Raw genomic sequence first — 26,912 nt, forward strand, 5'->3', positions numbered from 1 at the left:
AGTTTCCTCCCCTGCGTGCGTTGCGTGCGTTGATTTATTGAGAGTGAAATTCGCGACGCTTTGATTAATATTGACAAATTTCGCAAGTTGAGATTCATTTATATATATATATATATATGTATTTGTATTGGTTTAATTTATGTTCGATAAGCAATCGAGCTCCCAGGCTGATAAAGGCGAACATCAATGACGTACACTGCGCCAAAATCGAACTAATCTAATCTAATCTTATCGCATCGAGCAGCTCGAATTGAGTTGTTGACAAAAATTAAAAGAAAGCTAAAATCACATTAGAAATTGTGAGCAATAAAGGCTGCACAGTTATCGATGACACACGCAGATCGATCACACCGCCTCGATAGATTTTTTCGACAGCTTTTTTATCTAATCTCGTTGCACTGTGCAAAAATCATTATCAGCTAAAATATTCGCTGGCAAAACTTTCAGTACGTTTCGCAGAGTCATAGACGCCGGTTGTGCTACAGATACAGATACAGATACAGCTACAGCAACAATAGATACAATTGCATGGATACACTGTTACAAAAAGATACAAAACAATAGAAAGCCACAAAGCTAAGCTGCATTAGTTTAGCTACAATTGCAATTGTTATTGTTATTGTTATTGTTATTGTTATTGTTTTTATTGTTAACTTGTTGTCTGATTTTTTGCGTAATTTGCATTTCAAATTGTGAGTGTGTGTGTGTGTGCGTGTGTTTCTTTTTTTGTGTAATTAAGTGCGCGCAGTGCTTGTCAAACTGTGCGATTAAATTTCGCGATTTGCAAGCTGCGTGCCGCAGTGCAATTAAATTGGCCAAACGACGATTGTCAAGGCTGCCAAAAAAAGCATTAAAAAAACACAAAAATAAAATAAAATTTTAAGCTTGAGCTGTCTGCAGACATTTCAACAGTTTGCCAGCCACTGTGTTTACTAAATCCGCCCTAGAGATGGCAGCGTGAGCAACTATGACTGAGTGCAAAGCAAAGAATTGTGAGCATCAATTAAGTAAGTTTTGTGCATCAAATTATATTATTAAATATATTGAAGGACACAGATGTGTGTTAAACTATCGGTTTACTAATCGCACACTATCGCATACAAGTTAAATGTGATTCAGAGACTTGACTTTGGCTTCTGTAATTGGTTTTCATTAAAATAAAATTCCTTGAGCTTATTTAACTCCGTAAAGAACTATCGTACAAATTTAAGAGCTGAAATAAAAAGTATGTGAAAACTCTACAACTACAGCACAGACTATCGCTCAGCTACCGCTTAACTATCGTCAGCATAATAATAGAAGCTTAGTTAAAGACTTTAGCTTAAGTCTACAGCAGTTCCTAGAATCTCTACAGACTCTACTGCGCTCTATCGTTTAACTATCGTTTACTACATGCGTCTCGATTCCCCAAGAGCTGCCAGCATTAGTTGAGCCAAGTGAGCAAAGTTTCCAGTTTGTTCGCTTAATTGGCCAATGGCTAAGCAAAAAGCCAAACTCCATATAATTGCCTTTAATTATCGCAAACGCCCAATCGCAGAGGCCTTTCAATTGTTGCTGTTGCTGTTGTTGGTTTTGGTTTTTAGTGCCGCTTGCAGCAGCTGTTGCTGCTGTCGTTGCTGTCGTTGCTGTTGCTGCTGCAACTCCGTAAAACGTTCAGCATTTGCACATTTGGTAAAAATTGTTTCCGTTTGCAGCGCGGCGCGCAGTTTGACAGCCGCAGTGCTGCTCAAACTGTTCGGAGTGGCCTGTCCACAGGAAACTGTTAATTAAATTAAGCCAAAAGATTAGCAATAAAGTTGAAGCGTGTGTTCAACACAGACGACACACAGCTTGACTTTCAGTGCGAGAGAGTGTGATACGAAAAGACTCCAGATAAACTTGTCAAATGTGAATATGTACATGGAGATATTTATGTGTGTGTGTGTGTGTGTGTGTGTGTATGGATATATATCTATCTGAAACTCGAACTGAGTCACTTTTAGTCAGCCGAAAGCCAACCTATAAAATCTACCTTGGAATTGTTCAATTGTGCAACACACACACACACACAGACAGACACACACCTAAACAATTAGCAATTAAACATTTACTTTTAATGTCTCTTTGTAAAAAGGTTAACGCGAACATTTGCCTTTGTTTTCGAGTTAGTTGGGCAACAACAACAACAAAATACCTGAAAATGTGTTCAAACATTATCAACGCTTCGCTGGCTTTTTTCTATTTTTGTCTTGCAAAGTTCTAATTGGTTGAGCAATCGAATAGATTTCGTCAAATTTACATTTTGGATTTGTTTACTCAACGTTTCTTTGTGTGTTGAAGGCTGAACATTTGAAGACAACAGCTGTTATCGATCTACAGCTTTGATTCTTTACAATAGTCATTTTCTATTAATTAGAGACTATTCCGATGTTTGATTAATGAAACGTTTTAAAGCAGATTATTGTATATTATTATATTAGTATTACAAAATCAGAAGCATTTGCTTGGCTTGAAAGCTATCTAAGAGTGTTACTTATCGGTATATCGATAATGCAGCCACATAAATCACAAATGTTAGGTTTAAATTTATATGCATTAAATTTTGGCGAACATATTGATACGATATGCAACTTTGAACTCATTCTCACAATTTACAAATTACTTGGAATTAATTGATCGATAACAAAGTAAAATTGATAGCTAGGAACAAATAGAAATCAAATGACGAAGCAAAAAAGAGTCTAGTTAAATAAATAAGTACATAACACATTTCTCTTCAAAGTCTAAGTACAATAAGTACATAACCCATTTCTCTTCTTACGCTTGTTATCGATATGTTATAACGATAACAACGAAGACTGCTTAAATAAATCATATAATTGTATAGTGGGAAAAGCTGACTCAACTGCGCATTCATCCAATTTAGAATTAGTTACAGGGTATTTATAGTGACATCAGTTTCGGGTATAATTACAATTTGGCAAGGCCTTGAGCAAAATTCTAGCTTGATTCACTTAATTGAGGCGCAAAGACAGAACAGCAACAGCAACCAGATAAGAGTGTTAAAAAAAGAAAGAAAATGCAAATAGAAATCGAAGATAAGCAGTGATATAGCGAGTGAGTGAGTGTGTAGTGACTGTGAGTGACTGTACTAATGAATGCAATGAATAACACTAATGAATAGCAACGGAGAAACGAGCTGAGTGAGCGATGGGCCAGATCAACCCAATGAAACTAGCTGCTGCAATTCGGAGAACACACTGATAAGGCAACAACCTCACAGTCTATAGTGCGCTCTCTCTCCCATCTCTCCCTCTCTCTTTCTCTGCTTTACAGCTCGTCAAGCTGTTAGCTGCACTTCCTCATACGCCCTCAATTTACACTCAATTGTTTCTTTCACTCTGCAATTCGCTATGCTCATTAACTAACTCTCTCGCTCTCCCTTTCCGCTCTCTCTCTCTCTCTTGTTTAGGGCAAGGTCTCGCATGATTCAATCAAGCAGCTTGTGCTCGAAGCGGAGCATTTGGTGCGCGACGCTCAGGAGTCATCGTTGAAGACGCCAACGAAGCAGAAACATTCCATCATCAAAATCTCGTCGACGGTCAAGAAACGCGAACTCCAAATGCCGGGACCCATCAAGCAGCGCGTCGAGGTAGGTGAATGGCATAGCTCAACTCGACATGGAGTCTAATCGGGTCAATTGAAACTCTTTCCAGGAATGGCTGGAGCATCAGCCCTCCACACCCCAGCTGCTGAATCGCAATCATCTGGAGGTGCCGATCAAGCCGGATGACTGCGAGGCCTCGGGCGAGGCGAGCGAAACGGACTCCATGCCCCAGACGAATCTTGTGTGTGGGGCCAACTCGGACTCCTCGGAGGGCTTCACCGACTCCATTGCCACCTGCATGCAGACGAGCACCAACTCGTACGGCAATTCGACGGAGCGCATTGGCGGCTCGGCCGAGCCCATCCACCAGCCGGCCACGCCGCTCGGCTTCGGCAGCAGCAATCAGAGCTTGAATGTGAAGATCGTGAAGCGCACGCAGACGCGTCGCAAGTCGGAGCGTCCGTGGAGCGTCTCCTGCCTGTCGCAGCTGACCACCGATGCCGCCCAGCTGACCGCAGCCATCACGGACGTCGGCCAGAGCTCGCCTGGCACGGGCCTGGCCAGTCACTCGATTAGCGAGAGCGCCCTGGACTCGCTGTCGCCAGGTCCGCGTGCACGCACCGCCTCCTCCTCGGGCACGGGCAGCAATGCGGCCAGGAAGGCGGACAGCAAGGGCTCGCTGCGTCGCCGCAGGGCACGCAAGAAGCGCATGTCCGCCGCCTCGGCGGGCAAGAAGTCCGACTCGGGCTCGGAGGCACCCGGAGACCTGACCCAAACGCTGATGAAGTCTTGCGAGTCGATGTCCTCGCAGCAGCTGCAGGAGTTCACGAATGCGCTGCTGAGCATACAGAAGGTCAGTCCCACCAAGGACGAGCCCGCGCCCGAGGCCGACTCGGAGTCGCAGCTGATGGTGCCCAAATTCCGCGTCGGCTCCTTCACCACAGCCGCCCTAAGGGCCAGCGAGATTCGCCTGGGCGCACTCGCCGCCCTCTCCAACTACATGCACGAGGATGAGCAGCAAGCAGGTGAGTGGCTGCGCAGGGGTGGGACTCAATCGAGCGGTTATCTCTTTAACACTAAAAAGCGCTTGAATACTACTGAAACGATGGAGTGGTTTATATGCGATATATAGCTCATGCAGTTTGGACTTATCGCAGCTATAGGGCTGTTCAAATTTGTTCCTGACATGTGTCACGTATAACAGTTGATGTTTGGGAAATGAAATATACATAGATATAATAAAGCAGAAACAGAAGAGTTTATGTAGGCAGATATCTGATATTGTATGGGTCCTCTTAGACTGTATTTTTCGTCAATTCACATATCAAGGAATGATATAAAGTACTTATACATTTTTTTACATAAACAGAAAGTTTTGATTTCTTAGTTTTATAGAACTCTGTTCCTAGTATTTGGATGATATTTCAATCACATTAAAATTACGGTCTTTACTATTCGTTAGACATATCTCTATAAACCATATCAAATCGGAATATTAGCTGTGTCTGGCCGGGTACTTTGAGCTACAGATATCATTTCTTGATTCTATATATTGAGGGTGCTTATATATATATAACATTTGAGTAGTAAACGATAAGATATTATTCACTATCAGAACTGACATGCTAAAAGAGCAAGTAAAGACCTTAAAATTTATAGAGTTTGAGGAAATGAATGTATGAACGAGTATTTTGCTGCTTATCAATGAATATAATATATAAAATACAGAATTTTATGTGAAAATATAGATCTGTATGTGTTTTTATACAGCCTTTAGATAAAGCTCAGGAGTGATTGGAGTAGAGCTATCACAGTTGAAGCTGTGAGCCAAGTTAGCATCGCAACGTTTCAGATTAGAGCTAGTTAAGCTTTAATGAATTGCCGCTATTCGATAAGACAGACACAGTTAGCCTTCATATATTTTCATTCATTAATATATATGTATATATATTGCCTTAATGCCCATTCTAAATCGTTTCAATAGCATTCAATGGGCGCGCACATACTCAGCTCTTAAAATACTTTTCTGTCTATCTATTGTATACGTTTCTCTTACGCAAGCTCGCACGCTCGCACCCAGGCCAAAAGGTACCGCAAACTGCACCCGAAACGACCCCTTGTATACCCTGTAGAACTGATACCGAATATATATACTGATTTACTTTTGCATCTCCCGACAGAGCTGAGCACTGAGGAGCACCACAGCAGCATCTCGGAGACTGCGTGGGACAACTACCAAGAGAAATACAACTCGGAGAACTACTCGGAGGGCTTGGACTCGGATGCAGCGCGTCGTCTGTTGGAATTCGGGGACGACTATCGGTGGGTAGCCAAGCTCTATTTATAGACTGTGCATACACACATCTCATATGTGATTTTGTGCAATAATTTCGATTTGATTTGTGGTCTTCTAGCAATTTCATCGACTCGCAGTCGGACTGCTGCAGTTCGCTGTCGGCTGCCAACAACTTGGACTCGTTTTCGCCTCCGCGCATGGACTCGCTGCAGCAGCACGAGCTGAAGGCGCTGCACATCAACCAGGAGACAATCAGCAGCAGCGTCGACCACGCGCGTCGCCAGCGCGCCCTCGAGCTGCAGTACGAGCGACGTCGCAAGACGCTCGAAGTGCGACGCAAGTCCTGTCAGGGTAGGTGCACCTACAGGGTATATTTCTCGGCACATCAAACTCTAATGCTCTCGCCTATTGCAGACATGGCCGATGCTATCGGCTCCCAGCAGGAGCAGCTGCAGCAGCAACGGGACCAGCACCAGGCAACCAATGCAAATCTCTCCTCCTCGGCCACGGCGCTGATGACGCCCAAGAACTCTGCGTCGGCTCAGCTGCCCGCTCGCACCGATTCGGTGGGTCGCAAACTGGAGTTCGGTGGCTCGATGAGCCACTCGGCTCAATCGCTGCTGCGCCGCACCTCGGAGAGCGACACCTCGACCCGACGCCGCCGCACTGTGACGGCGGATGAGCGCCGACGCTCCTCCCGCAACCTGGAGAAGTGCATCAAGGTCATTCCGGCCACGTCCTCGTCCAGCGGCGATGACTCCGAGGATGGCGAGCAGGAGATGCGCTCGCTGCTGCAGCAGAGCAAGGACAGACTTGAGGATACGCGCGCCCTCAAGATACGCTGTCATCTGCTGAGACCAGAGGATTATGTAAGTTGAACGCAGGGAACGAGAAGAGATTTATATATAAAGAGAGCAGTAGATTTGAGAAGCAGGCTGGGGACTCAAAGCACCTGCAGTATTCTGTGAAAATAGTTTTATTTACCTTGGACTAAATTTGTATATTTATATGACTAAGCGCAAAGAGGCAGCTCTTTTTGATTGTCGGCGATGTGAATTGAAATATTATAGATGAGGTTTATGTGTGTGATATAGACTGTAAAAGAAAGCTATATGATGTAGAGATATAGAGTTCATAGAATCATTATAGATACCCCTTTCATAATGGAATTGACATATGCAAATGCAAAACTTATTCAGTTGCTCATTGAACTCTAACTAGAAAGGGTCTTCGAAAGAACTTCTAATGTCTAAAAGGATTAAGTTTATATGGAATATAGGTAAATAACGAAATGAGATTTCTATGATGATTCGAACATCTTTCGACTAATTCTCATTAGCTCATATATCAACTAGGAGATCTTCTACTCTCCAATCAAGCTTTACTCATGTTTCTCTCCCCTTCTCTCTCTCCCATCCAGAACGAGATCATAAACACTTGCCGTGACAACATTCGCTGCTTGGAGGCTGTGCTGCGGGGTCCGCCTGGCACAGTGCTATCGACTCAGTGCGCCGGCCAGACAAAAGGTGAGTCCTTGCCGCCAGGCTGTCGGCTAATCGCAACTGCAACTGCAACTGGACATCAAAGTGCTGTTACTGCCGCTGCCGGTGCTGCTGCTGCTGCCACGCCCATGCCCATAGTCGAGTGCAAGTGTGCGCCCATAACGCGATTTGTGGCCCGATTGATTGACTTTGTTTTGGATGTTGGCAATTTGCTGGAGCACTTCACGCTCTATCGATTTCTGGCCGGGACGCTGCGGACGCTCTATGCGCTGGTCAATCGGCCCATGGGGCGGCTGGAGCGTCTCTTCGCTGGGTTTCGGGGGCTGCTCTAAGAGCTAAGAAATGAGCGACCAGTTGCTCTCAAACCTGCCCTGTGCCTTATCAAACTTTTGCCAAGCGAATGAATTGTGTATTATTATTATTATGATTATTTTTATTATTATTTTTTTACATTATTTTTTTGTAAATTTTTTTTTTGGAAAAATTTTGTTTTTGCATTTGACAAAACGCATTTTGCATCGAATTTAATTTGCATTTGTTTTAATCTAATTTAAAATGAACAAAATATTTATTATTTTGCATAATTTTTTGGCAAATAAAAACTAATCATTTTTATATGAAGAAAAAGAAACACCAATGCATTTCAAACTGTTCTAGTCTGCTGTACCTTACGTCTAGATTATTCATATATTTATATATACATATTTAAAATTAATATTAATTTGGTGTAATTGTTTCGTTTATGCTTGTGTTTTTGTCAAATGTTTAACCAAAATTAATTTTTAGTTTAATTTTCCTTTGATCTTAACTAATTGTATTCGAATTGTCGCACAAATAGCGGTTTATGGGCCACACGCACTCTTATACTCGAAAGTACATTTATTTAGCATATAAGACAGCCCTTTACAGTTGTGGAGCGACTGTGCTAAGCTATGCAGTCTCTTAGTATTATGCATGCCTCTCAAACTGACTAGCAATAGAGATATTTATATACATATTTAGTTTGTGATAAATTTGCTTAGAATTATGCGCATTAAGATCAAACGCTGCTTTGACCCTCACCAAGAGCAGAATTTCACGTTGACAGCTGACGTCATTTTGCTTAATTTATTGAAAAAAATGTTGAAATAATGCCAACAGCTCGAAAACTGTAAAGCCAATGAATTTATGTAGGTAATTAATAACAAAGGGCGCTAGGTGGCGTCTTGAATCTGAAGTATTATACTTTGACTGTGACTCTCCAACTGTAGCTCGTAGCTTCTGTATGTATGTGTGTGTAGCTGTTTTGTCGCCGTCACTTGCTATTGTTGTAGCTGCTATCATAACGTATCATCTGTTTTTTTGAAAATGACGTCGTCGCTCTCTGCATACATATTGACGCATGCGCACGCACACATACGTATGCATTTATAAGTATGTGTTTCAATATGCATAAGCAGAGCATACACGCATACACAAGCATGTGTGAAGCCGAGTTCAAAAGTTTACCGCTGTGCGCTCAGTCGTTTGCCTCTCTCTTCATCTCCACCTTCTCTACTTCTCTCCTTCGTTCGCTTTTTCGTCGTCTACCTGAAAGCTGCTGCGCCAAAAACGATTGAAACATCGCCGTCTCAGTTCATTTTCAGCGTGCGTTCCAAGCGGTTCTGCTTCCGTCGTCATCGTCGTCGTCGTCTTCGTGTTCGCCTGCGACTTTGTTGTATTTACTTTCAACTGTAATTTACTGTGCTTCCGCGCGCTTTAAGAACTCGCACAACTGTTTTTCTACAAAACGAAAATCTCATATCCATTAAACTAAATAATAAATTCAACTGTGATAGCAACAACAACTAAAAATCTCAAAATTTCAATAATTCTCACCAAATATTTGCCACCCATTCATGAAAGTCGCGTGTTTTGCGTGTTTGCCCTGTGTATAAGAGTGTATAAGAGTGCATTATAAGAGCGCATCGTGTGCTTGGCATTGGCATTTTCAGTGTTCTTTTTGTTTACTCGACGAGTTTCCCAACTTTTCGAGGTCAGCGCACAGCGTGTAAACAAATCTTCAACAAAGCAACGCCCCGCGCTCCACAGTAAACAATCAATTGAAATGTTTAAAACGCAAATTAATTTCGAAAATTGATTTCAAGTGGCGCCGCCTGGCGTACAAAAGAGCCGGCTGTGCGAGCAACCTTAAGTGGGTCACTGCAAAGGGTGGCCAGGAGTTAGTAGGAGCGAGCGAGAGCGCACAATAGAGAGTGCTAGTGCTAGAGCGAGCTCAGCTGGCGACAATCATGTCCAAAATAAATGTCGCTGTGCAAACGGATATATGTGGCATGCTGTCGGCCAGCTCATCGGCCTCCACGTCGCGCTGTTCGTCGGAGCAAGGTAAATACCGTTATGTGCACAGAGAGCGCAGAAGAGGGCGACGCAGATGTCTCCCATGCTAAAGCCAACAGACTCCAAACAAAGGGAAAACTTATCGCACATAACTGCAAACAGGTGTAAATGATGTTTTAGAGAAGAAGAAGAAGATACAGAGAAAACACACAGATCGCAGATAAGCAACAGACGTTAGAGCAGACTAATTGGTAACTAACTGCGGCTGACGAAAGTGAAATAAGTAAACAAGTGGGAGGGGCAGGGGCGGGGGCAGAGGCAAGGCCAGAGCAGAGGGACTGCCAGTAGTGGCTAAATTAAAAGCCTATTAAGCTTATGCATTATGCATGGACCGCATAGAAAAACTGTTGTAATTTGGGGCTAACCGTTATGCTCGCTGTGCTTAAATCAGTCAAGAGGCTTAATTAATGGAGTTACAAGATTTTTCTTCTATGTCATATGAAAAAGTCTCCAATTAGCTGCACATAAATTGAAAGCTAAAGATGATTAATACATTTCATGTTATATTAATTAAGCTATTTGCCATTAAGTTCAAGTTTCTGCTCAGTGAATTCATATATTATCTTGTTTCTCAGAATTTTAAAATTTGCCTTTGGTTGAGCTCATTGCTTGAACTTGACTGTGCCCATGCATGCATAGTCCACATAAGTCGATAATGCTAAGTGGAGAATGTTTGTTTCAAAATCCAATCAGACTACACTGAAACACAAAGCAGAGCACAAAGTGCTTAAAGAGCTATTTGAATAATGCGAACATAAAAAACGCTTATGAGATAATAAAAGTCTTACATGTTTATCATAGAGGGCAGCGAGTGTTATGTAACCCCATTGGAATATTCCTCTTTGTTCTCCTCAATTTCCCCTCCACTCTTCTCAATTCAAATGTTGTTCCACATCTTTGGCTACGTCGGAGACTCTTTAGCTCATTCTTAGGTTGATTCATCTGCAAAAGAAAAGCAGTTGAGGAAAACCGTTTGTGCTAGATTTTTCTCTGCTGCTGCTTCTTCATCTTCTGCTGACCGACTTTAGCCACCTGTTGTCTTTGCCACATATGCCACATGCTGCCTGCTGCATGCCACATTTGCTGCCAAATCGGGTTGGCCGCTGCTCGACTGGCATGGCTAATTAAACATCGCTGTCAGCCATAAACTTCTCTATGGGCAAATGATTGATTGCATCAAAGTCATTGCAATTGCAGTTTTTTTTCTTTTATAGGGCATTGCATTATGGCCATCGAGCTTTATGGCCCAAACAATTTAGCCAAGCTACGCTACCCTGGCTCTTCCTCTTATTCACGCTCAGCTTGACACACACACACACTCATACACTCATTAACGGTACTCCTCTACAGTGGGCTCTTTTATGGTCAATTGTTGGCGTTCCGCTTTGATGTTTTATTTTTCAGTTATGGAGAGTGGGAAATACGTTGAACCCAAGCTGAGGCAATGGCAGAAACCGGAACCTAGGTTCAACGTGGGTCAAAATGGATGATGAAAAACAAAATATGTATATATATGTGCATTTGTTTATATAAGGCAAAAGTCTGGCGTCATTCTATCCATTAATTATAAGAATCAAAAATGTTTTTTTCTTTCGATCTTTATTTTTTTTTGCTTTGGCCCCATTTGCGGTTGACCTTCAATTTGCTGGGAATTGTTAAGTCATTGAAAACTGAAATCGTACCGCATTGAAATCGAAATTGAAATTACAATATGATAAATGGTTTGCAATTTCATATCTATGCGGTTACTGCTGCTGCTGCTGCTGCTGCAGCAGAGTTTGAGGTGAGCTAACACACCTTCCCACATGCAATTGACATCAGAAAACAAATTGCATTCACTTCGTTTGTCTTCGGGGCGTGTTTCCTACCCAAAAACACTCTGCACTCAAGCGGAAAATGACAAATGGTAACTCTTGCATCCAGTGTTGCCAGAGCGTCGAAAATGAGAGGGATATGGAAAGAGAGACAACGAGGCAGAGACTGTTAGCAAAGGAAAATGCATAGGGATCGAAGGACAGAGAGAAGAATAGGGGAATAGAAGAGCTAAAACCACATAGCATTACAAAGAGTAAGGAAGAGTAAGAGAAAGAAGGAAATGGAGAGATATTCAGAAGGAAAACTTTTAATTGAAATGCAAAAATGAGCGCCTAAATGCTCAATTTACGTTGCTCTTTAATTAGTAGCCATAAATACAACTATTTTAAAATTAATTGCTGCTTAAAATAGTAATTAACATTTGCTGCTAAGTAGCCGCAGCGGCAGCTAACGACTTTCACAGTTTCATCGGCAAGTTTTCGCGGCTTCATGCTAATCGCATTATCTCTTTCGATTCATGAGTCGCTCCACTCGCTAATCAGCTTTAAAAAAGCCAGAACAGCATTTATGTTGTTCATTTTCGGCTACGTTTTCAAAAATATATTGATAATTATATATAATTGTTGTCATCGTTTACCTTTCGGCTGTTTGCTTCACATAATTATTCAAGAATATCTGTGGACAAATATGCGCGAAGCTTTGCTTGGGTGCTTTACCTTTGGGCTATGCTGGCAACCCTGTTTCTTCGCTCATCTTCGACTCTATTGCTATTACTATTACTAAATAAATATGTTTTCGTTGCCGCTGAAGACAAGAATCGTGTCGGTTGGCCCATGGGCACCGCCTTCTCTGCCTGCCACACCTTTCCCTGCCATTTGTCGCATTTCGCTTCGCTTTATGGATCCTTGTCACGCAGCCGAGTCCTTGTGCCCATTTCAGGCATAGGTCTTGGGTAACTTGGCAGGCATTTGGGTAAATGGTTAAAAATAATATAAGAAAAGAGAGTTGGAAGTAGTTGCGCATGGCGTGGAAGGTTTGATTATTGTATTTGTGCCTAGTCCAGACATGCCCAAAGGTAAAAGCAATAACCTTTAGCGAGTAATAAAAAGAGTAGATGTGATATAATATGAAGATGTGAAGAGTATTAAACAGTTGGCAAGCCTTTGCAGGTGTTGACTAGACTTTCAGGCACTCATGAATTCGTCATATTTTGTTTACTTGCGAAATATATACAAATTTAGACAGAATGTATCTATTTGTAGATGTTTACAACGACAGCTGCTGTATAGTGCAGAGAGACAAAGAAAGAGCGAATGCGGGGTAGAGGTAGAATACTAGTTGACTACTTTTATATGGATGATTGTATTGCCCATTGAAATTTGCATATCTTTTTTGAACAACTTCTGTCTCTTACGGAGAAAAAGACTAAAGGTATGAAAGAGAGGAAGAGACGAACCATAATAGAAGAAAGTAAAATTTAGGAATAGTCAGATATAAGCTATATAATCTATAGAGAGAGAGAGTGAGAGATAGAGTGACAAGCGGAGGGAGAGTGAGAGCAAGGGGCTTTGTAGGAGATAGAGACAGACTTATAGGATGTATATCTTTGACAAAGTCCTTTTATTATAGTATGTGGAAAGAGGAGATTACTAAAAGTTGCAGATAGAGGATAAAGAGAGAGAGAGAGAGAGAGAGAGAAGAGGTTAAGTCAGTTAGAGAGAACACCTAAGATCATTGCAAGAGTGTTTAGAAAGTTTTTGCTTATTAGATTTCCCGCCAGCTGCATTTGACTTAATATATATTCACACCTACACCTATGCACACACTTGTCCACACCTCCTCGAGAGCAACGCCCACGTTAAACATTTCGCAAGAATGTGAATTTGCTGTACAAATATAATTTGCATTTCTGTTATTTTTGTGTTTTTTGCCAAGTTTTTGTGGGCGTCAATGCCCTTGGATTGCATTTTGTGGTTGCAGTTGCAGTTGCATTTGCATGTTTCTCTCAGGTTTTTTGCTTTCTTAAACCATTTTCGCAGCGTGACGAAATGCAAACACAAATTTCACTTGGCAAAGTCAGCAAAAAGCAGAAAAAGAAACTGAGGAAATTAAACAGAGATTCGCTAAGCTCAGCTCAGCTGGCAGAGGGAAGAGTTTTCGTATTAGAATTCAAATTTAAATGAAATTCCAATTGGCAATTGCCAATTGGCAATTATAGCACTAATTGTTGATTAAAGTGAAAGTTTTCAGCAATTTCCAGTGCTGCCAATTGCTAATCAATTTTATGAGCACTCTTTAAGCGTTTATCCAGCTGCGCAGATTATTAATTTCCACTGGGAGCTATTGCGATGATCGAGCTTTTCACTGTGTAGATAGATGGGGGCTCCACCCCGACCACCTGCCGCTGCCACGCCCCTTTTGCAGTCTAAGTGTGCAAATCATGGCAGCGGCACGGGCTGTTGCCTGATAATGCCTAGTTGGCCCGGCCAACGCCCCACCTGGCAGCAGGTGCAAAGCCCTCACCCCGAGCAGAGGCTGCGAGTTGTGCAATCCGCTTAAGATTACGAGTTTTCGCCTGCTTGCAAAGTGCGTAGCCTACCGAGGTGGACATCCTCTGCCACGCACCGCCACGGCTATCAATTGGACTCGAGAGAGATAAAACTGGGCAAGTTACTGCGAGGAAATTGAAAAGCTGCACAGTGGGCTAAAATTGTCGAAATTTGATCTAAACATGTAGTGTATAGCAAAAGCCTAAACTATAAATGTGTTATCTATGAAGCTGCAGTGTTATCGATAACGATAGTTTCTGAGGCGATTAATAGTTAGCATGATACTATAAATGGAGATTATTATTAGTGGCTGACTGAATTTGTTATTGATTTATATTATCCTTTATAGTGCAGTTATCGATAACACCTATCGATTACTATCAGTCACCTGTTTGACCAATCAAGATTATTCCTTCCATTGATTATCTAAAACTCTATTCAGTATATCGCTTTTCATGACATCAACACATTGCAGTTATCGATAACTTTTATCAGTTATCTATCAGAAAGCTTCTCTCTGCTGATTATTTAACACTATTTAGTTTACCATAGTTTGCTTGTCTATCGCTTTTCGCCATGCTCGTCCCACTGTGCACTGGTTGCTCGATCGTTTTGCTGCGCTCGAGCTGCTCCGTGGCGGCGGGCTTGGCGCGCTGCACTCAGGCAGACAGCTCGCGCGCCGCACACTCAAGTTCAGTCAACCAGTTTGAGCTCGACTGCCAACAAGTTCGGTTTCGTGTGCTGCCGGAGCTGCTCCTGTTCCAAAGTGCGTGCATTGCGTTGGGTTGCGTTGCGTAGTACGTGAAGTGCCTGACAATCAAGAGTGTGTGCGTTTAATATCGCATTAAAAGCAGCCTCAAGCCCAGCTCAAGCTGCAGATAAGCCTCAACCTGTGGCCAGGTGCCATCCACCTGCTGGGTGAAAGTAATTGGCTCGCTGATGTGCTCGCACAACTCAGTTAAGCGATCAGTTGGGCCGCAGCCTTGCCACGAGTCGGTTGATAGTCTTGGCATTAATACAGACTAACTGCTAATCTATTGCTAGTAATAGAGTTTATCTAAATTAGCTATTTCGTTTGGGTGAGTTCTGGCAAACCTTTTTACCTTCCACACACTCCCAGAGAGTCTGACAAATCCAGTTCGCCCAGCGCCTGCCTTGAAGTTATTGTCAAGTTTAGGTCTGCTGCCCACGCATTGCTAATGCTCATACTGTTGACAATTGTGACTAGACGATACCCTACATAAATTGCTTTCGAATTTGGTACACTTCTCTATAAGTATACCAAATCCTTCTGAATCATGTCATCAAGCTTGATCTATCAGTGGAAATCTTCTACAACTCTTCAAGCTCAGTGGCTTTAGTTCAATATTGATTCCTTCACTCTGTGCTCTGCTCTCTTTTCTGCTAAACACACATTGCTCTCAAAAGTTTATATGCCCGCTTTATCAACAGACTATAGGGTATGCGGAGACTTCTATTCTATGAGGCGTCGCCTGTTGCTGCAGTTGCAAAAATAGGCGCTGTCTTTCCTCCCACACACTCTCAATCTGACACATACACACACTCATTCACACACACACACACAAATGTTATATATACAGAGAAATTATTCCCCTCGACTGTTCCACTCTGGCGCACTTAGTGCCAAATGTTTATTGTTTTGTAGCGTTTATCATTTTCGTGTGGCTCTGCAAACAAACAAAAGTTTCACTTTACATTTCACAGATGGAGAGAGAGAGAGAGACAGAGAGACAGAGAGAGAGGGGAAATGGAAAGGTTTCGTCTCAAAGTTTCAAAGGGCTGTAAAACCCACAAACAAAATCCAAATCCGAATTCAAATTGCGCCAATTATCGATAGTTTTTGGCTTTCTCCAATTAAGTTTGGCTTGCACCATTAACTCGCTGTGATTTTCTTTTGGCTTGCAGATTTGTTGGCCAACTGGGAGGATTTGCTTAACTGGAGCGAGAATGCAGCCAGCGCACGCAAGCTGCAGCAGGAGATGAGCGCACTGAAGCACACGCTGCGCCGTCTTGGCGATCCGTCCACGCCGGAGCTGCTCGACACAGAGCCGGCCATACAGGTGGCCATTGAGGCCTTGAAGGTGAGTTCGAGTTGCCTTGCCGCAGCTTCAGCGGATCGTAGATATAACCAACTTGCACTTGCAGCACGATCAGACACAGCTGAGCAGCTATCGCACCAATATGCTGCGCCTGAATGCCTCCGTGCACAGCTGGCTGACTCGCCAGGAGCGGCGTCTGCAGCAGGAGCAGCTGCAACAGGAGTCCGAACAACTTCAACAGAAAGAGAAGAAGCTGCAGTTGCAGCAGCAGCAGCAGCAGCAGCAGCAGCAGCAGGAGGAGCAGCAGCTCGAGCTGGAGCAGGAGGCGGGTGTGGCCATCACCGTAACGGACAGCAATGGCAACCAGGTGGTGGAGGCCTCCACTGGCACCTGCGACGTGTCCAGCCTGATCAGCGCCGAGCAGGAGTTCCACAAGCACCTCAAGGACGAGGTCAGCGACATGTACAGCGCCTGGGATGAGGCAGATGCCAGGTGAGTGAACCAAATAGAAATGGATGAACTTTTATTGACTAATCCTCTGCTTTCCCATTCCAGAATCAACTCTCAGCTGGAGATGCTCACGAATTCACTGATTGCCTGGCGGCAGCTGGAGTGCGGCTTGAGCGAGTTCCAGCTGGCGCTTGGCCAGGACCGCGGCACACTCAAGGGCCTGGAGGGCGCCCTGGACAAGGGACAGGCGACGCCCGTGGAGCTGGCACAGAATGTCAAGCTGGTGGCCAAGCTGCTCTCGGAGAAGGTCAACGTCAGCCAGGAGCAGCTGCTCGCCGTGCAGCAGCACCTGGATCCCAATCACATCTATCACATTGCCAAGTTCACAGCCTCCAATGGCTCGCTGTCCGACTCGGGCATCTCGGACGGCGGCGCCACCTCCGATGGCGGCCTGTCCGAGCGCGAACGCCGTCTGGGTGTACTGCGTCGCCTGGCCAAGCAGCTGGAGCTGGCCCTAGCGCCAGGCAGCGCCGCAATGCGTTCCATTGCTGAGCGCATGGAGAGCGCCGAGGCGGAGCTGAAGCAGCTGCAGAATACGTGCAGAGACTTGATTGTGCGCACAGCTGCCTCGCACCAGCAGAAGCAGCAGGAGAAGCTAAAGGAGCAGAAGGAGCAAAGGGAGCATGAGGAGCAGAAGCAGCCTCTTGCGAATGGACATGCCAAGCAGCTGGCAGTCAAGTCGGCCAATCAGTCGCCCAAACGTCGCAACGGACGCAAACCTCGTCCAGCTGGCGAGAAGCAGGAAAAGCAGCCGCTGCGCAAGGACCAGGAGCTACAGGTTGTGGAGCAACTGCAGCGCATTGTCGCCGCAGGCGGCGGTGGGGATGAGCCGCCCGAGGACCCAGCCACCATGCTGGACAGCTCTGAGGATGAGGATGATGCCGCCGCCAAGGCGAAGCCTCGCGGCTGGGCGTGGCGCATCGCGCGTGCTGCTGTGCCCATGCAGCTGGCGCTGTTCACGTTCTTCTGCGCTGCGTGCATGATGCAGCCCAATTGCTGCGATAATCTGAACAATCTGTCGATGAGTTTCACGCCCCAGTTGCGCTATATACGTGGCCCGCCTCCAATTTGAGCGATGCAAGTCGCGCGCGATTCACAAAACGCGCGCGCGTTTTTATGTAGGCAACAAAATATTTACTTAAGACGAGTATCGTTAAGCAATCTAACAGCCAGTTAGGTGCCACTCGGGCAATATATAGATATGTATACAGATCCCGATTTGCAGTCGACCTCGCGCGACGAGGCGACTCAGGCGCGTTTTGCGCGCGATTCATGCGCGACTCGTGCGCGGTTTGCGTGCGCGCTTTGAAGCAATTTGCATATAAACATTTTTTGTGTGTGTTTGTTTGTCTTTTATGGAAGCGGAGGCACTTAATTTCTTATTTTTTTTTAAATGTTTAATTGAAGTGGAAAACAACGCGAGTTATGCTTAAGATATACCCTACATAGATTTTGATTTCATGGATCGTTTCTTATAGTTATCTTAAGAGTTCGATTGCGGTTCTTGCAAACATTTATAGATTTTTTTACGAGAAAGCCTTTAAAATTAAGTGCGAAAACAAGTTTAAGCTCAACTTTAGCAATTAGAAGGAGTAGGAGCAGGAGGAGGAGAGCAGATCAGCAGATCAAAAGACCATGACAGATCGTGGCAAAAGGAATCATATATATTCGTAAACGTACTTAGAGAACGATACTGTTGGGTGCATGGAACCCGCCCACATATCAGAGTAACATTTGTAAGGCATGACACGAACTCCAGTTATTAGGAATACCGTTAAAGAGGAAAACATTTCAATTGCGATTATTTTTGGTCAACTTTTCTGTTTGTAAAACACGTAAAGTGCCTAAGAAGAGACCCAGCGCAACGAATGGGCTCATCACGAAGACAGCGAAACGTCTAAAGACGTGGGAGGAGCAGACACTGAGACTGCAGGAGACAGCGTCCTGCCTATCGAGCACCAGGCCACATAGCAAACCAGAAGCTAACGCCAAGCAACCTATGGGGCGCCGAAACCAGTTGAGAATTAGAGTTTCTATTTTTATACGCAAATCAAAGTTATACAAACAGCTCGCGAGCCTTGGCAAACACCTATTGTCCACCTAACGCTCTATTTAATCAGTTTTATGTCTATTATATTAATAGGATAAATTCTAAACTTTACAAAAGCATACGAAAACCGAAACAGAAATATATCTAAACTAGAAAGATAAAAGCAAGAGATGGGAACAGAATTTGTATCTAAAGCGGAACGCAGCATTGCGCAGCTAATTAGACTATGTTTAGATTCTTATTTGGCAAACGCTAATTAAATTATAAACTACTTTATAAGTTTCATTATGTCTTGTGAGTTTTCCAACTTTCAATTCAAAAAAAAATAAAAAAAAATAAAAAAAAAATTATATGAAAAGCAAAAAATAAAAGTATTAAAGAGCAGAAATGTGGAATGTCTTAGAGTCTGCTTAGCTGAGTAAGAGACCACACATAAACCCTCTAGAGTAAGGATTTCCTTGCTGAAGGATCAGTTCTAACAAATTCCTAATTGAAGTAGTCGAAGTGGAATGAAAAGTTGAGGCTTATTCCTCCTTTTGGACGCTGAGGTCCCTGCTCTCGACTAAGGAATCGGACGAGAGGTCGGCCACCAGCTGATGGTAAACTCCCTCGGGCACGACAGTTCCGACGATCTTCTTGTTCTCGTCGGTCTTCACGCGTATCATTTGGATCTTGCGGCCGTCCTTCTCGATGATCAGCGCTATGCGATCCCAGATGGGCAGCATTAGGCCCGAGAGCACGTGGTAGGTGCGCACCCGGAGACCCACCCCGCACTTGATGCCGAAGGGGCAGCGGCGGTGCCAGTAGATGTGGGAGCACACGCGCAGGCACTGATTGTACTGCATGTCCCAGAACTGCTGCACTGCCTCGGGCGAGGCCTTCACGTAGCGATTGCTGATCGAGCTGAGCGTCTCGGTGCGCACCTGGGGCCCCGTGTTGGGCCGATAGATCTTCATGTTCAGCTTGCTGTGATCGGTGGTCTCGCTTTGGTCCGGCTGGGCATTCAGGCAGAGGATGGCGCAATTGTTATTGTTGCGCTCCTGCTTGAAAGTATAGAAGCCCTCGTGATCCTGGCGTGCTTCTTTCTTGTATCTAGGAAGGAGAAAAGCAATGGAGTATAAGAGATTACATTAAAAGGAAAAGTAGAGGAAGCAGGCTAAGGGGGGGAGAAGATCTAGTTCACTTACTTGGCCAGCGCCTGATCGTAGGACATGCCGCGCACCACCTGCATGGTGTGCAGCTCCGTGGCCGCCGTGCCCGTGGCATGTTTTCTGACGAAGCGTATCAGCTTGATGGCCGTCACATTGGCACCGTGCGCATCCAGGTCCAGGATGCCGAGATCAAAGTGACCGGAGCGCTTCATTTGTAGGATGAGCGAGTACATCTTGTTGAGGAAGAACTTGAAGAGGGCGTTCTGCACCTCGACGCGGCAGCCGAGTATGCGATTGAGGAACTTGGGTATGTTGTTGCTGTCCTTCTCAATGACAAAGATCTGATGACCCTTGGTGTCCTCGGAGACGCTCAGCATGCCCACGCCAGAGAGCGCCACGCAGCAGTCGAAGCAGAAGTCGCCCTTGTAGGTGTCGGGAACGTGGACCTCCTCCAGCGGCTTTTCGCCCGTGATTTGCTGCAGGACGCTCTCCAGGGCGCTGCGCCCGATGTTGTTGTCAATGTTGAACTTGGACAGATCCCTTGCATCGGTGGCCCGTCGATCGCCCTGTGTGAGCGCGCCAAGACTCTCCAGCCGCTTGGCCACAGTCGCTGCGAAGCGACTTTCCCCGCCCAGATCCGAGATCAGGAAGACGTACTCGGGCGCATTCGCTTGGTTTGAGCGATGCGTGCGCCCGAACTGCTGTATGGCTCGGTCCGCGCTCCAGGGCAGCTCCAAGGTGATGTGGAGCCGGCGTCGCTGAATGGCCAGCCGTCTGTCGCTCTGCAGCGAGATGCCGCTGGACGCCGCCTCTGAAATGATGGCCACGTGCTTGGTGTCCTCCATGAAGCGCTGCTTCTCCATGTAGTTGACCAGGTCCATGGTCGTCTCCGCCTCGCCGCGCTGCTCGTAGCGATAGGTGTTGTCGTCCATTTTGATCACCCGTCCGCGCCTGCCCGTCATCTCAGCCACGACTTTGGTGCCCAGCTTGGAGATGATCTTGTCCAGCGTGTTGGGCGGCATGCGTTTGCCCAAGAGCTCGATCTTGTCGAGCAGCTTCTCGCGCACCGTGATGCAGCGCTCGACATCGCGCTCCGTGATCTTGGCCGACTGCGGCCTGGGCGAATCACAGCTGGAATCGTCGTCGTCGTCATGCTTGGCATTCATGTTGTCGCATAGGTGCTGCAGGATGCGGTCCTGCATGGTTATCTTCTCTACTGTGAGAAAGGAGTAGGGGCGTATGAGTTGCAGGACAGTTCCCGGATCTGCTGGAATTCTTACCCTTGTCTGGCTTGGGCGGACGGCCGCGACGCTTGCGTCCCGCCTTCAAGCGGTCGTCGTCATCGTCGTCGCCGTTCCAGCAGTTGTCGCACATCTCCATGTCGCTGTCACCCCCTTCCGCTTCCATTTCGTCGTCCGACCACTCGGGGATCATGCGACTGCGCTTCGGGGCGGAGCTCTTCCCGCGTCCCTCCGGCTCGAAGGTGCCCGTACTTAGCAGCTTATAGAGCGCCTCACGCGAGGGTGCGGGAAAGTATTTCTCCACGAACGACTGTATGATCATCTTCGCGGTGGACACAAAGCCCGTCAGCTCGCCCTGGTAGAGCTCCAAGTGCTCCAGGGTGCGCGACTCGCCCGTCGACTGCAGCCCAATGACCACTGCCTTGCCCTGGCGAGCCGCGTCGCGCACCATCTTGACCACATGGTTCACCTTCGAGGCGATGCAGAGGTTCTTGAAGAATCGCTGGTGAGCCGACCAGAACTGGCAGGTGATTATCTTCTGGACGCGGTTCTCGATGCACATGAGGCGACAGGCCTTGACGAACTTCTCATTGATCTCGGCCCACAGCTCGGCGGCGTGGTTGTAGAGCTTGTGGAAGTCCCGCGACATGGGCACCTCCTCGATGCGAAAGCTGACGTCCTTGAAGCTCAGCTGACGCGCGATATACGAGCCCCTCAGCTTCATGTCCATGGCCACGATCTCCATGGCGCCAATGCCGCGCTTCTCCACGGTGTTCACAAACTTGAAGAACTCCGAGTAGGAGGTGCCGGGGCCCCACAGCCCCAGGCGCACCATGTACGCCATGTTGCGAGGCTCCGAGGCGCCCGTCGCCGAGGCGTAAACCACCCGCGCCATCGGCAGCAGCTGCTGCAGCTCGAGCACGGTGGTGCCCGTCTTGGTGGACTTGCCAGCGTTCATCAGGCTCAGGTTCTTCGCCTTGTGGCACTCGTCCAGCACAATGACCCCGTCGAAGTTGGTGCCCAGCCAGTTGATCAGCTGGCGCAGCCGCGTGCTGTACTTGGGATTGGCGTTCGCCGACTCCCCGATGAGGGCGGTGTAGGTGCAGAAGATGACGCCGCGCTTGAAGGAGTCGTTCTCCTCGGAGCTGATGCGGCTGTACTTGAACTTGCTCATCGAGGCAACCTTGAGGTGCTTGCTCGCCCCAATGTCCTGCAAGATCCGCTCCGCGTCGAACTTCAGGTCGTTCGACACCGATATCCAGAGCGCACGCTTCCGTCCGCGCAAGTAGTTCTCGTAGATGATGGCCGCCACGGTGCGTCCCTTGCCGACGCCAGCGCCGTCGCCCAGCAGGAAGCCCGCTCGCTGGCCGCTGGGCAGCATCTGCTCGTGCGCCTGGCAGGCATAGGTCACCGCCTCCAGCTGCAGCGCGCTCAGCCTGTCCGAGTTCTTGAGCTTGTCCGGCAGGGCCAGTTGGTACGTGATGTCCGGCAGCTCGACGGAGGACAGCGTGGCAGTCTCCACCACGGGATCGGGATGCCGCGAGCCGCCCTTCAGCTTGCTCGGCCAGTACGAGGAGTAGGTGTCCGCCACGCCGATCTCCTCGAAGTCCACCTCATCGTCCTCGAGCGGCGCCTGCATCGGCGGCAGGTCCCGGCGCTGCGGCGGCACGCGCAGCACATTGGGCAGATCGCCCTTCATGGGCAGCTTCATCTGGGTCATCGGCTTCATCATGTGGTTGGGCAGGAGGCCACGCATCTGGCTCTGGCCCGGGACCACGCTGCTCTTTGCCTTGATAAAGTCCGTGAGGGTCTTGGGAAAGGCCGCTGGATTCCCGTTCTGCACAAACACTCGGTTCTGCCCGTTCCTGAAGCGGTCCTGCGGATTGGCCACCATCACCTTGTACGGATGCTGAGCAACTGCTCCAGCTGCGCCGCGCATCTGCGACTGCATCTTCAGCTGCGTCGCATAGCTGGAATTGGGCAGCACTTTGACCCCTCCGCCCCCGGCTGGCATTTTGATTGAGAACTTGGCCGCCTCCTGCACAGTGCGCGGCTTGTAGAGGACGCGCGATGCCGGCTGCTTCTGCTGCTGTTGCTGATATTGTTGTTGCTGCTGCAGCTGATATTGTCGCTGCTGATATTGCTGTTGCTGATACTGTTGCTGATGGTATTGTTGCTGCTGATTTTGTTGATGCTGATACTTCTGCTGCTGATATTGTTGATGCTGTTGTTGCTGCTGCAACTGCGGCTGTAGCTGTTGTTGCTGTTGCTGCTGTAGCTGCTGCTGCTGGGGTTGGCCGACCGGCTCGGGCACTGGTTCCGGTTCTGGCTCCGGCTCCACCATGGGCAGCGAATTCAGCTCCTCCTGCAGCCGAGCATCGATCTCTGCATCCTCTTCGTGGGATGGCTCGTCGAACCCCTTAATGGTTTCGAAAGATACGGCATCAAAGCCATCCAGCAACGGAATCCCATCACTGCCTTCTATGCCTCCCTCGAGCATAGGCGGCTCCGGCGGAATCATAGGCGGAGCTGGCGGAACTTTTTCCTCGACCTGCAAACCAAACAGAGCTTCGATCTGATCTGCGGAATTCATTGTTGATCTTCTGATTTTACTTTAGTTGGATGATACTGGTAAGAAAAGCGGAGGAACTGCAGAGGAAGAAAATATTACAAAACTTTCTCTTCGAACGGTTCTTAAGTAAGTAATATAATCTGCCTTATTCTTATTTGCCCAATCGATTTATCTTCTTCCTCTAGTTTCCATCAACTTTAGTTTCACGTTATATTTTTTGTACTTTTATTTTCTATATTTATTCTATTAATTTCTCTATAATTTTTTCAACACAATTTCAGGTGAACGCTTGAATAACCTTTAGCTACTAATCTCAGGGCGACTCAATAGTTTTATATATGTTGAAATGTGTGACAGATCACACCAAAAAGTGTTGCTCAAAATCGATAGGACTTGCTGCGTAGTGTTGAGCAAGGACAAAACGCGCTTATCGATTGAGCTTGAAGAATAATATGAAACTGTGGAAATGTGAAATGTGTGACTGAGAGTGAATAAAGGCAGGAGACGGCTTAGGAAAGACGAGCAGAAAAAAAATATCGATAGCGATAGACTAGATATTGCGGAGAGAGCAGGAGCTGAAGAAGAGGTATAGAAGGAGTAGAAAGATGGTTAGGATGATGAAGGAAAGATGCTACAGCCAAAGATGGAGGTAGGAGAAAAGGTAGACAAAGTGAAAGAGAAGCGAATCAAGGTGAAGGAGGAGAAACAGATTGGTGAGGAGGCAGGAGAAGATAAATCAGCAAAAGTATGGGGAGGAAAACATGTCAACATAAGAAGAAGTGGGTAACAAAGAAAATGGGAAGGATCTGTATAATATATTGATGTATATTATATGACTGTATTTTCATATACAAACATTATCCAATTTTAAAGTCTTCGGACATACCTTTCGTATCAAAGTAAGCCATGATTGTCATTATATTCCAATGAATTTATTTTGGAAAATTGTCGATGGCAAACGTTCTGTTCCGGTCTCGTCAAGAATGTTAGTATTGTAGGCAAGGCTGCTCCGGTCAACCGGACATACGCTCAAAGAGTCAAGGGGCGAAATGGCGAACAAACCAGCTGCGAAGCTCGCCAGCACCAGTGCCCACCAGTGGCATGAGTCGGCTGCCAGTCGGCGGGCGAACGACGCCCTTCGAGCCGGCGTCCGCATAAGCAACAATGACTACGTGCAGAATGTGCAGAATGTGCACAAGCCCCTGAGGAACTCGAAGCGAAAGTCCTCGGCCATCTCGGCGAAAGATCAAGGAGGTTCCATTCAGGAACCTGATACGGGGAGGAGGAGAGAGACTGCGACGAGGATTACCAATCCTAACCTAGGCGCTGACCTTGTCTACCACAAGCCAGTAGTTCGATTCGACGCTAACAAATTCGTGTAACTCTCAACAGACTCGAGTTACGGTCGTCCACGAAGCCCACGACAGAGCATTAGAGAGCTGATCAAACTCTGGCCCTGTTTATCCCAACCTGGCGCCTTGAATATGAGAAGCTCGAGGGCACCGACTCTTGCTAATACAAGCCGGAGCAGCTCTCTATTGTAGCAAATAGGCCAAAGTAAGAGACACTCGAATAAACCAATCGAAAAGAAAGTTGTTTTATTTGGGAGCTAAACTAAGTTAGACGAACTTTAGTTTGGAAGGGCAACGCTAGATTCGCATCACTGCTTCGGTTAGTTACCCTTGCCTGCTTTGGGGCGAATCTACTCCGAACTGTCGTTAGTTAAAACCACACATCACATAGCTTCTGCCATGCCTCATGCATTTCATTGCGAAAAGCAAAACCTCAAATGATAATCCAATAATTGGCAATACGCATTATTCACACCCCGCAATTTGTGGGCCGACGCGTTTCATCAGAGTTCATAAATAATCTATGAAAAATCTCGCAACCCTCTTGAGTAAGGGTTGCTTTCTAAAGTGTTTTTTCTTTTCATTTTTTTTTTGTGTTTGTTTTTATTTTTGTCAGCTTCTATTTGTTATATAACTGTAATTTAACTAGCTGTCAGGTGCCTTGGCTCTGGTTAGTTGGTCCTTTATCGTTTTTGGTGTCCTGTGCCTTATCGAGTCGCCGCCATCTGCAAAGCGTTTGCAACTCGAACGAACGTCCGCTGACGATGATGGATTTCCTTCAAATGAAACGCACACCCAGCGCCAAATGGAGAGGAGGTGCGCGTGTGTGTGTGCGTGTTTGCGCGAGTGTTGGAGCTCGCTTCTACTCTTGCGTTTGTATATAAGCAATTCGCTGCCACCAATCAGCGTTGAGTGTGTATATAAGGCGAATTCCCCTTTGGGCTGACTGTGTATGCTAGTTGTCTCACTCTAACGTTAGGGTGTGGGCAACTGTATGCGACTGCTTATGCTGCTCTAACGCATTGAGCTGCGTATAGCTATCTCTATCTAGGCGCACTGGTCTAGCAGAGACACAAACCACTGTTGTTCATATGTTAACAAATGTGAATAAATAACAAATTTAAAGAAGCAAGTTTTAAACTAAAAATTAACTGCTTTAAACAAACAAAGGAAATTAAAATATAATATGTATATATTTATACATGTCTATATAGGAAGTGTCTATGCTTAATATCTTCATTTACTTTGTGACTTAATGAGCTGGGGACTGTTCTGCATCAGTTATCATTCGTCTAATTAATATTAATGGGGGCGCTCATGTTAACTATTTAACATGCAATTAAATGTTGAAAGGAGAACAGAAGATTATAAATTGCATTCCTTTTTTTATTTAGCTCTTGTCAACGCATTTGAATAATTTCCGCTAATAAATGAAGCTATTCATATGAAATGCTCTCATGTGACATGCGAAACAGTAATCACAGAGTCAAAGTGTGAAACAAAAGACTAGTTATAAATAAATTAGATATATTCATAGAAATATATTTTAAATCTTTATTCACTGACCCACCATTGCGACGCCTTTAATTTCAACCACTGTGCTGTCAGAAAGGGGCGTGGCTGCAGCGCTGTTCGCGTGCCGAAACGGAAGTGTCTCAAAATTGAGTTAGCATAATTTAAAAATAAGACAGAATGCAGACGGCAGCACAGAGAGAAAGCTAAATTTCTGCATTAAGTTGATGAGAGAATCATGAAAACAAGATGCTAAACTTGAATGTATGTATCAGACAACCCTCGTATATTATCACATGCTCATATATGCCATATCTAAAGTCTATATAAGGTCTTGATT

General features: G+C 45.9%; 2 protein-coding genes across 6 annotated transcripts in view; one reads left to right on the forward strand and one right to left on the reverse strand.

Moving 5' to 3' along the window:
* The window catches only part of LOC6586406 (ras-interacting protein RIP3), a 140,034-nt gene extending 121,101 nt beyond the window's left edge, over positions 1-18,933 (forward strand). For 2 of the 4 annotated variants that reach the window (XM_044009849.1, XM_032733307.2), the window contains 9 exons: positions 3,452-3,631; positions 3,696-4,611; positions 5,767-5,908; positions 6,001-6,233; positions 6,297-6,751; positions 7,303-7,408; positions 16,051-16,226; positions 16,291-16,676; positions 16,740-18,933. In XM_044009849.1, the coding sequence (XP_043865784.1) occupies positions 3,452-3,631; positions 3,696-4,611; positions 5,767-5,908; positions 6,001-6,233; positions 6,297-6,751; positions 7,303-7,408; positions 16,051-16,226; positions 16,291-16,676; positions 16,740-17,766 (3,621 nt within the window). In that variant the 3' untranslated portion in view covers positions 17,767-18,933. Of the gene's footprint in view, positions 1-3,451; positions 3,632-3,695; positions 4,612-5,647; positions 5,675-5,766; positions 5,909-6,000; positions 6,234-6,296; positions 6,752-7,302; positions 7,409-9,009; positions 9,749-16,050; positions 16,227-16,290; positions 16,677-16,739 lie in introns of those variants that run through there. The other 2 variants (XM_044009848.1, XM_032733312.2) reach the window with 2 other exon arrangements.
* On the reverse strand, positions 18,751-23,285 carry LOC6586407 (protein strawberry notch). Of its 2 annotated transcripts, none has more exons than XM_015160327.3 (3): positions 21,176-23,285; positions 19,932-21,108; positions 18,751-19,836 (listed from the first exon to the last, which is right to left on the reverse strand). In XM_015160327.3, exons 1-3 carry the CDS (start codon positions 23,148-23,150, stop codon positions 19,269-19,271), a joined length of 3,720 nt encoding a protein of 1,239 aa, XP_015015813.2. In that variant the 5' UTR covers positions 23,151-23,285; the 3' UTR covers positions 18,751-19,268. The 2 variants fall into 2 exon arrangements, with proteins under 2 accessions (XP_015015813.2, XP_002012020.3); XM_002011984.4 differs by having other exon boundaries at positions 19,932-21,111.
* Between the last annotated feature and the right edge of the window lie 3,627 nt (positions 23,286-26,912).

This window comes from Drosophila mojavensis, unplaced genomic scaffold (assembly GCF_018153725.1).
Source record: "Drosophila mojavensis isolate 15081-1352.22 unplaced genomic scaffold, ASM1815372v1 contig_74, whole genome shotgun sequence".
Taxonomy (NCBI): Eukaryota; Metazoa; Arthropoda; class Insecta; order Diptera; family Drosophilidae; genus Drosophila; species Drosophila mojavensis.